Source organism: Carcharhinus amblyrhynchos, chromosome 23 (genome assembly GCF_965287045.1).
Source record: "Carcharhinus amblyrhynchos chromosome 23, sCarAmb.v2.hapA, whole genome shotgun sequence".
NCBI lineage: Eukaryota > Metazoa > Chordata > Chondrichthyes > Carcharhiniformes > Carcharhinidae > Carcharhinus > Carcharhinus amblyrhynchos.
In genome coordinates, this window is record NC_137346.1 from 3,175,803 (window position 1) to 3,187,005 (window position 11,203).

The 11,203-nt window shown below is 45.6% G+C and overlaps 1 protein-coding gene across 2 annotated transcripts in view; it reads left to right on the top strand.

The window, feature by feature from the left end:
• Positions 1-4,517, top strand: part of smtnl (smoothelin, like) — a 52,563-nt gene extending 48,046 nt beyond the window's left edge. For both annotated transcript variants that reach the window (XM_080211074.1, XM_080211075.1), the window contains 2 exons: positions 2,236-2,387; positions 4,135-4,517. In XM_080211074.1, coding sequence (XP_080067200.1) covers positions 2,236-2,387; positions 4,135-4,261 — 279 coding nt within the window. In that variant the 3' untranslated portion in view covers positions 4,262-4,517. The remainder of the gene's footprint in view (positions 1-2,235; positions 2,388-4,134) is intronic.
• The last annotated feature ends 6,686 nt before the right edge of the window (positions 4,518-11,203 follow it).

An 11,203-nucleotide genomic window follows, 5' to 3' on the forward strand; every position in this document is an offset into this window, starting at 1 on the left:
TCTCTTCCAAGTCATTGATAAAAATCACAAATAGCAGAGGACCCAGCACTGACCCCTGTGGTACACCGCTGGTAACTGGCCTCCAGTCTGAAAATTTTCCATCCACCACCACCCTCTGTCTTCTATGAGACAGCCAGTTACTTATTCAATCAGTCAAATTTCCTTCTATCCCACATCAATTGTTCGACCTTCGTCTACACACTTAGTTACCTCCTCAAAGAACTCAATCAAATTTGTGAGGCAGGACTTACCCCTCACGAAACCGTGCTATCTCGGATTAAACTACATCTTTCCAAATGGTCATAAATCCTATCCCTCATTTGGACCCTTTCCATTAACTTCCTGACCGAAGTAAGACTAACTGGCCTATAATTACCAGGGTCATTCCTATTTCCTCTCTTGAAGAGAGGAACAACATTCGCCACTCTCCAATCCTATGGCACAATCCCCGTGGACAGTGAGGACCCAAAGATCAAAGCGAAAGGCTCCACAATCTCATCCCTTGCCTCCCAAAGTATCCTGGGATGTATCTCATCTGGCCAAGGGGACTTATTGACCTTCAAATTTTTCACAATTGCTAATACATCTTCCCTCAGAACATCTACCTCCTCCATCCTATCAGCCTGTATCACACTCTCATGCTGAAAAAACATGGCCCCTCTCCTTAGTGAGCACTGAAGAAAAGTATTCATTCAATGCCTCACCCATCTCTTCTGACTCCATGCACAAGTTCCCAATACTATCCTTGACGGGCCCTAACCTCACCCTGGTCATTCTTTTATTTCATGTGTGGTTTGCACTCCTGGTGAGCCGTGTTCACGTGGGGATGTTGCGTGACGACAGGTTCAAGCCAGGCTCTGACTTCTCGGAATGGAATACGCTAACAATACTCTGAAACGTAGAGACCATGGATACTACACCAGAGAGTGACTATAAGAGTGACAGAGCAGAGAGAACACCAATGTGGGGAGGGCAGGATGCTGAGGGCCCTCACTTTGCACTGTTTCTGACCTGGACTGTATTCTGCAGAAGGCAAGGACTGGCAGCCACTGGAACAGAGGAAGGACAGGGAGCTGTACCCCATCATTCTCCACCCACCCAGGGAGCCCGTGTGTGTGGCCAATTGAAAAGCAGCCTCGGTGGCAGTATCTCAGTCTCAGGTTGAGGAGAACAGGATGAATATTTAGAAGCAGCATTGAAGAAAGTCAGAGTACACACAGAATGGGTGGTGAAGTGGATTACACACTATGGTTTCTCACCGATAGGACGGCTGCACTGTCGGAGGTGCCACATTTACAGACTAGATCTCCTCAGGCGGATATAAAAGATCCCAAGACACTATTTGGAAGAACAGTAGGGGAATATTCCCCACTACCTTGATGAACATTTGGCCTCGCAAACATCATAGGAACATTATGGATGAGATTCTCCCGCCTCCCAGCCATGTGTCTCCCATGTCTTGTTTGTTAGCAGCTGGATTCTCTGGTCCCACTCCTGTCAATGGGAATTCCCAATGACATCACCCTATGCCAGCAGGAAACCCACGGTTGTGCTGTCGGCGGGACTGGAGAATCCCGCCAGAGTGAACAGCCAAAGAATTCCGACCTATGCCTTTCTTTGCAGAACATTTGAGGCCTTTTGGTATCATTATTGCAAAAATACCATGTTTGTCAAACACTCAATCTTCTACTTGGGAAATACCTGCAGAAATCTGTCCACATGTCCCAGGAATATCAATACGAATTTCGTCAGGAGTCTGGCCTTGTGACTGGTTTATGATCATGAAATCTGGAAGTTAACCCTGTATTTAGCCAGTTCTGGGATCACTGTAGCCTTTATAACTTCAGGGGCATGGAATTCCCCAATGAAAGGGCAACACGGTGGCACAGTGGTCAGCACTGCTGCCTCACAGTGCCAGGGACCCAGGTTCGATTCCCGGCTTGGGTCGCTGTGTGTGGAGTTTACACATTCTCCTCGTGTCTGTGTGGGTTTCCTCCGGGTGCTCTGGTTTCCTCCACAGTCCAAAGATACGTGGGTTAGATGGATTGGCTGTGCTAAATTCCCCCTGTCAGGGTAGACTAGCTAGATTAAATGCATGGGGTTACGGGGTTAGGGATCGTGGTCGGTGCAGACTCAATGGGCTGAATGGCCTCCTTCTGCACTGTGAGATGGTATTATATGCAGGGGAAAGGTTGTTGTTCTTGCAGGTTGTAAATCTCCCTCTGTTCCTTGCAGTTGATCGACATCCAGAATTTCTCCTCGAGTTGGAGCAACGGGATGGCGTTTTGTGCCCTTGTCCACTCCTTCTTCCCAGAAGCCTTTGATTACAACGAGCTGAGCCCCAGTAATCGCAAACAGAACTTTGAGCTAGCGTTCAGCACGGCTGAGTGAGTACTATCCTTTCACATTCAGCCCAGCCCTAACAAGGCCCTGTCACTGTTACGAATGTAAAGGCCGTAATTTTCCGATGGTTCACGCCAGAAGGATTTTCCCATCTCGCTGCAGTGAACAAAGATTTGGCTTGTTACCAAAATCTCTGATTTCACTGCAGCAGGAGCATGAACGGGTGGTAAGGTTGCACCCAGAGAGGTGGGGAAATCAGAATGTCCAGGCTGGGTAACAGGTACAGCTGCCTGGGCTGAGAATCTCTGTTCCAGCTCACAGATTCCATGTTACTTTTACACAAGGATTAGGAGCAAACCATTCGGCCCATCAATCCTACTCCACATTATCCTGTCTGCCGTCATTCCCAGCCCTTGACTCCCTTGTTGATCAAAAATATATCAAACTCAGCATTAATATATTCAATGAGGCAGCCCCCACTGCTCTTTGGGGAGATAATTCCTCACCAATGAGAGCCAGAGAGAAGAAATTTCTCTCCATCATAAATGGGAGACCAGTTATTTTGAAACTGTGCCTCGGAGTTCTAGATTCCTCCACAAGAGGACACCCCCTCTTGGCACCTACCCTGTCAAATCCCCTTAGTATGCTTCAATCAAATCATCTCTCATTTCTGTAAACTCCAGTAATGTAAGCCCACCTTTCCCCAGAAAACAATCTCTACATCCTAGGGAAACTTCTTTGAACCACACTTGACCTCATGAAGTAGTTGGGAGAGCTTCAGGCCACTGGGGAATGGTATGATAAGCAATGCCGGCCTCGCTAGGGCTATCTGCACCCCTGATGTGGAGATGCCGGCATTGGACTGGGGTAAACACAGTAAGAAGTCTCACAACACCAATTTAAAGTCCAACAGGTTTATTGGATAGTAAACGCCACAATCTTTTGGAACGCTGTTCCTTCGTCAGGTGAGTGGAAAGTTCTGATCAGAAACAGGGCATATAAAGGCACACACAGTTTACAGAATACTGATTAGAATGCGAGTCTTTACAGCTAATCTGCTATTCAAGTCTTAAAGGTGCAGACATTGTGAGTGGAGTGTCATCTGCACCCCCACAGATTTTTTTTAAATGAAATTTTGCATGTTTAGTTCCCAGGGGACCCCAGGAAACGGTGCAGAGCAGGCAATAGCTTCAGCCCACAGATACCAGGTCGATGCTTGCAGATGGCAGATCTCAGTTAGTCAGCTTCTTTCAAGGTGCAGTCTTTCAGATGGGATGTTAAGTGATACCCTGTACGCAAAGGTTCACTCCTCAATTCTAAGAAGAATCTAAGAAGGGGCAGCATGATGGCACAGTGGTTAGCACTGCTGCCTCACAGCACCAGGGACCTGGGGTCAATTCCCGACTTGGGTCACTGTCTGTGCGGAGTCTGCATGTTCTCCCCGTGTCTGCGCCGATTTCCTCCAGGTGATCTGCTTTCCTCCCACAGTCTGAAAGACATGCTGGTTATGTGCATTGGCCATGCTAAATTCTCCCTCAGTGTACCTGAACAGGCACTAGAGTGTGATGACTAAGGGATTTTCACAGTAACTTCATTGCAGTGTTAATGTAAGCCTACTTGTGATTAATAAATAAACAAACTTTAAATTAAGAAGATCTCTCCAGTGTCCTGGCCAGTAAGTTAGTGTGTAAACTGGCTGCTGCAGTTCTGCCATCACTGTCGCTGATGCGGCATTTACATTTAGAGGTGATGGAAGGTGCTATGGTTTGATCCTTGTTCTTGATGTTACAGGAAGCTGGCTCACTGCGACAGGCTGATTGAAGTGGAGGACATGATGGTAATGGGGCACAAACCCGACCCCATGTGTGTGTTCACCTACGTCCAGTCGCTGTACAATCACCTGCGGCGTTACGAGTAACTCCCCATCTTCTCCACCATCAGCACTGGGCAGGGAGAGGCAGGGTGGGCTAAGCGTCTTACTCACTCTCCCAGGCTGGCAGAGTCAACGGGCAGGCTCTCGGGTGGGCAGCACCAATGTCTCACAACAACTAGAGTGGAGACACGCTCTCAAACAATGTAAACCGCACAATTGTCAGTATTCACAGCAGAGTAATAAAGGCCACGTACACCGATGTAGCAGCTCACTTCAGATGAAAATAAAGAGTTGACTTATATTATCGAAGAATCATTCTTGACACCAGCTTTTGACAAGGAATCCAGATTCACCATTGCAATCCAGTATGATTAATGAAACCAGGTGCATTCAGTGATTCACCTCTGAACCAGGTCAGGGGTTAAATAGAGTCAAACAGCACAGAAACAGGCCCTTTGGCCCACCGTGTTTATGCTCATCTACACCAATCCTATTTACCAACAGTTGGTCCATAATGTACTATGCCTTGATGATTTAAGTGCTGGTAAGTGATTGTAAGTGATTTAAGTGATTGTACAAATCAAGTTATTTGATGAAGAGACCAGGAAGGTTGACAAGGGCAGGGTGGTAGACATAGTCTACACAGATTTCAGTAAGACCTTTGATAAAGTACCACATGGTAGGCTGCTCTGGAAGGTTAGATCACATGGAATCTAGGGAGAGGTGGCAAAATGGATATACAATTTTGTCATATGTATTAACATAGTGAAAAGTATTGTTTCTTGCGCTATACAGACAAAACATCCCTTTAATAGAGAAGGAAAGAGAGTGCAGAACGTAGTGTTACGGTCATAGCTAGGGTGTAGAGAAGGATCAACTTATTTCTAGATAGGTCCATTCAAAAGTCTGACGGCAGCGGGGAAAAGCTATTCTTGAGCCAGTTGGTAAGTACCTCAGACTTCTGTATCTTTTTCCCAATGGAAGAAGGCAGAAGAGAGAATGTCTGGGGTGCGTGGGGTCCTTAATTATGCTGGCTGCTTTGTCAAGGCAGTGGGAGTTTAGACAGAGTCAATGGATGGGAGCCTGGTTTGCGTGTTGGATTGGGTCACATTCATGATTTTTTGTAGTTCCTTGCAGAATTGGGCAAAGCAGGAGCCATACCAAGCTGTGATACAACCAGAAAGAATGCTTTCTATGGTGCATCTGTAAAAGTTTGTGAGAGTTGTAGTTGACATGCCAAATTTCCTTAGTCTTCTGAGTAGAGGTGCAGATGGGCTTTCTTAACTATAGTGTCGACATGGGGGGACTGGGACAGGTTGTTGGTGATCTAGATATCTATAAAGTTGAAGCGCCCGACACTTTCCACTTCGTCCCTGTTGACTTAGACAGGGACATGTTCTCCTTCATGCTTCCTGAAGTTAATGACAATCTCCTTCATTTTGGTAACATTGAGGGAGAGATTTTGGTCGCCGCACCAGTTCACCAGATTCTCTATCTCATTCCTGTACCCTGTCTCGTCATCGTTTGAGATCCGACCCACTACGGTGGTGTCATCAGCAAACTTGAAAATCCAATTGGAGGAGAATTTGGCCACATGGTCATAGGTGTATGAGTATAACAGGGGGCTGAGAACACAGCCTTGTGGGGCTTAATGGTAGGAAATAATGTTGGAAGGATGCTTGTCGAACTGGAGACTTGCGTCTAGTGGTTTGCCTCAGAGGTCAGTGCTGGACCCATTGCTGTTTGTTATCTCTATCTATGATTTGGATGAGAACGTACAAGGCATGATTAGTAAGTTTGCGATGACACTAAAATAAGTGGTCTTGTAGACAGTGAGGAATTTGATTTGATTTATTATTGTCACATGTATTTGTATACAGTGAAAAGTATTGATTCTTGTGCACAGACAAAGCATACCATTCATAGAGAAAGAAAGGAGAGAATGCAGAATGTAGTGTTACAATCATAGCTAGGGTGTAAGGAAAAGTTCAACTTAATGCAAGGTATGTCCATTCAAAAGTCTGATGGCAGCAGGGAAGAAGCTTTTCTTGAGTCGGTTGGTATGTGACCTCAGATTTTTGTATCTTCTTCCTGTTGGAAGAAGGTGGAAGAGAGAATGTCCAGGGTGTGGGGGGTCCTTAATTATGTTGGCTGCTTTGCCAAAGCAGTGGAAAGTGTAAGCAGAATCAATGGATGGGAGGCTGCTTTGCATGGTGGATTGGGCTACATTCACAATCTTTTGTAGTTCCTCGCGGTCTTGGACAGAGCAAGAGCCATACCAAGCTGTGATACAACCAGAAAGTATGCTTTGTATGGTGCATCTGTAAAAGTTGGTGAGAGTTATAGCTGACACGTCAAATTTTCTTAATCTTCTGAGAAGGTAGAGACGGGTTTGTGGGCTTTCTTAAATATAGGACAGGTTTTTGGTGATCTGAACACTTAAAAACTTGAAGCTCTTGACCCTTTCTACTTCATCCCCATTAATGTAGACAGGGGCATGATCTCCACTATGCGTGCTGAAGTTGAAGACAATCTCGCTCAGTGCTGAGGGAGTGCCGCACTGCCAGAGGGTCAGTGCTGAGGGAGTGCCACACCAGAGGGTCAGTACTGAGATAGCACCATACTGATTCTGTACTGTAAATTTCATGTAGCTGCCTCTTCAACTGGTGTCCTCATCAACTGCAAGAAACAGATTATGGAGGACTAGGGACGTACAAAGTCATATGCAAGTTAGATGGCAGTAGGTTGTTCTTTTCGGAGAATAATAATAAAATACAGGAACAGTCTGCTGTTTTGTGCGATGGATGCTGATTTACTGAATTCCTCCAGGCAAAGTTTGGACTGGTTTCTGGCAAGGTACCGCAGGAAAATCAGAACCATCTCCTGCACTAAAGTTTGCCAGATGAAAATTTAATGTTTATTTGTTAGTGGCACAAGTAGGCTTAGATTAGCACTACAATGAAGTTACTGTGAAGATTACTTATCCCAAATCAGCCAGGGTTTCTCTGCCATCCTCAGGGTATTGATCAGGGCACAGTCGTTAACACTGCAAGTTGATGCTGAACCTGATCTAATGAGCGGCATAATTCCCCTGCCCTTCAAATTCTGCCACCATGTTTACGGATCTTAGAGAATAACAAAGAACAAAGAAAATTACAGCACAGGAACAGGCCCTTCAGCCCTCCAAGCCTGTACCAACCATGCTGCCCCTCTGAACTAAAACCCCCTACCCTTCCGGGGACCACATCCCTCCATTCCCATCCTGTTCATGTATTTGTCAAGATGTCCCTTAAAAGTCACTATTGTGTCTGCTTCTACTATCTCCCCCAGCAGCAAGTTCCTCACTACCCTCTGTATAAAAAAAACTTGCCCCATACATCTTTAAACCTTGCCCCTCACACCTTAAACCTGTGCCCCCAAGTAATTGAGTCTTTCACCCTAGGAAATGCCCCTCAAACTTGTAGACTTCAATCAGGTCGTCCCTCAACCTCCGTCGCGCAGTGAAAACAAACCAAGTTTCTCCAACCTCTCCTCATAGCTAATGTCCTTCATACCAGGCAACATCCTGGTAAATCTTTTCTGTACCCTCTCCAAAGCCTCCACATCCTTTCCATAGTGTGGCAACCAAAATTGAACACTGTATTTCATGTGTGGCCTAACTAAGATTCTATAAAGCTGCCACATGACTTGCCAATTTTTAAACTCAATACCCCAGCCAATGAAGGCAAGCATGCAGTATGCCTTCTTGACTACCTTCTCCACCTTCAGTGACCTGTGTACCTGTACGCCCAGATCCCTCTGCTATCAATATTCATAACAGTTCTGCTATTTACCTTATATTTCCTATCTGTATTAGACCTTCCAAAATGCATTAACTGACATTTGTTTGGATTAAACTCCATCTGCCATCTCTCTGCCCAAGCCTCCAACCAATCTATATTCTGCTGTATCCTGTGATGGTCCTCATCGCTATCCGCAAATCCACCAACCTTTGTATCTTCTGCATCTAGTTACATTTTCCTCCAAATCATTTATATATTACAAACAGCAAAGGTCCCAGCATTGATCCCTGAGGAACACCACTTGTCACAGCTCTCCATTCAGAAACACGCCCTTCCACTGCTATCCTGTCGTCTTTGACTGAGTGAGTTTTGTATCCACCTTGCCAGCTCACCTCTGATCCCATGCGACTTCACCTTCAGCACCAGTCTGCCATGAGGGACCTTGTCAAAAGCCTTACTGAAGTCCACGTAGACAACATCCACTGCTCCGTCCCCATCACTCCCTCAAAAAAACTCAATCAACTTAGTGAGACATGACCTCTCCTTCATAAAACCATGTTGCCTCTCACTAATATGTCCACTTATTTCCAAGTGGGAATAAATCCTGTCTCGAAGAATCCTCTCCAATAATTTCCCTACCACTGACATAAGGCTCACTGGCCTGTAATTACCTGGATTATTCTTGCTATCCTTCTTAAACAACAGAACAGCATGGACTTTAACCTGGTGTCATGAGACTTCTTACTGTGCCTATCCCCAGTCCAACTCCGGCATCTCCACACGATGAGATTTACTGTAATAGTTTAACATCTCATCTGAAGAATGGCTCCTCCAGCACTGCAGCACTCAGAGCACAGAACAGGAAGTGTTGACTGCACTGTGTTTCCCGATTGGTGGGGGAGATTCCCTGAACCCATTCTAGGAATTCTGGTGTTGTGGAAGTTAGACTCTTTGTATCCTCTCTCTCAATACGTTGGAGTTCAGTCCCTAAAAGCTGAAACCAGTGAGAAACCGTCAGGGTAAGTTATTTATTCAGACTGGTGTTAGTGGCTCCATCTGGTGCTATCCAATATATTATAAAATTCCTCTTTACTGGCTGCCAATCAGTAGGTATTCTGTGAATTGATAGAACTTGAGGTTTTTGAAAAGTGGGAGGGTTATAGTCAAAGCATTCTGTAAACCACTGCTATCCAGGTCTGTCCTCTAGCCCAAACCAGCAGCTGGGGGAGGCTTCCAGCGATGGCAAACCGCCCCCGAGAGATGGGGGGTCTGGGGCAGTGACAGTGTATTCGGGAGGTGGGGGGCGGGGGGGTGCAGCAGCAGTAACAGTCAACCCCAATGACAGCAAACCTGGGGGGTGTTGTGTATGGAGTCTGTGTGCACAGTGGCAGTGAACGTGGAGGGAATGCCCCAGTGACATGTATATTGAGGAAAAAAAAGCATCTCATTCATGAACCTCGGTTGGAGAATGAACAAGTTGCCCAAAGAGCAGGGAGAATGTAGAGCTTGCTCACCACAGGGAACGATCAAGTTGAATAATGTAAACACAGAGAAAGAAACAGAAGGATGTGCAGATAGGATGAGATGAAGCAGGGTGAGAGGTAGCTTGTATGGAGCACAAACAGCAGCATAAAGCAGCTGGGCCAAATGGCCTCTGTCAGGCATTCTACGTATTTTGATCAGTTATTTGTCATGTCATTAGTGAAGAATGGGTAAGATTTATCCAGTAAATTATAATGTAGGAATTAAGTGCTCCTGAATTGAGTGAGGCACTTTCTTCTAAAATTAGTAGCTGTGTTTAAAACGTTGTTACCACAGCAACAATTGTAGATAGAGTGAGTGATTTCTATTGGTCAAATCCTGGTGTAAGAGTATCACTGCACTCAATGGTGCTATCCCTGACCACATTGGGTATCCTCGCAACCCACTATGGCTTGTAAACAGTAACTGACACAATCTCTCCTGCAGTCAGCATTCTAGCTATTCAGGAGAGTGTTCACTGTCCTGGAATCCTGCCACCTTGTCACCACCCTATGCCCCAACGGCAGAGTGAGAGAGGCTGCAATGCTGCATTCAGGCAAGCTCAGGGCACCCCCAAGGGATTCACTCATGCAAGCACAATGCCATTGCAGTCTGCGAGTTTTAGGAGTGCCCTGTGCCTAGTAAGCTGGTCTTAACCAAAGTAGCTTCACTCAGAATGGAGATAAGGGAGAGGAGAAAATCACTCGGACAGGGCTCCTGTCCAGATCTCACATCAGTAATCTCAGCAGCAAAGCAGACCAGAATAAAGGCCCACTGTTCTATATTTTTGGAGATGACATCTCAGCCTGAAACACCCCGAGGGAGGAGTAGGCAAGGAATAGGTTGGACCAAGGGAGACACAAAACTCAATTCTATAAACATAAAATTAAATATATACACATGTATTTTAAAAACAGAACTATACCCGGAGAATCCAGGAAAACAACATTTAAAACAAACACTGCAAAGAGCTTAACAATACGTTTACCCAAAAGGTATTTTGGGCTTTTTTTTGTTTTAACAAGTAACAGAGCTGGCACTGTGTTGGAGAGTTAATCAGCTAAATCCTAACTGAGCTGTTGCAGCATGGCTCAGCATGCTGGCTCATCCACTGGGCTGCCATCGAGATCTGCAGTTAGCAAAGTACCCAGAACGGACTGAAGAATGGAGACTTTGCAAACATCTTCCAATGGAAACAGGACACGGCGTGGAAACCATCAAAACAAGCAGCAAAAGAGAATAAGCAACCCATTTACATTTCCTTCAGCAATAGTAAGAATTCTCACAACACCAGGTTAAAGTCCAACAGGTTTATTTATACCTCAGGCTAAAGGGACAATCCTTTAAAACAGATGAGGAGGAATTTCTTCAGCCAGAGTGGTGAATCAGTGGAACTCTTTGCCGCAGAAAACTGTGGAGGCGGGGTCAGAGTGTCTTTAAGACAGAGATAGATAGATTCTTGATTATTAAGGCGATTGAGGTTATGGGGAAAAGGCAGGAGAATAGAGATGAGGAAAATATCAACCATGATTGAACGGCAGTGCAGACTTGATGGGCCGAGTGGCCTAATTCTGCTTCAATGTCTTATGGTCTTATTTGGTATCACGAGCTTTCAGAACACTGCTCCTTCATCAGGAGAGTGTAGAAGTGAGACTGTTAACTGTGTCCACCCCAGTCCAACGCT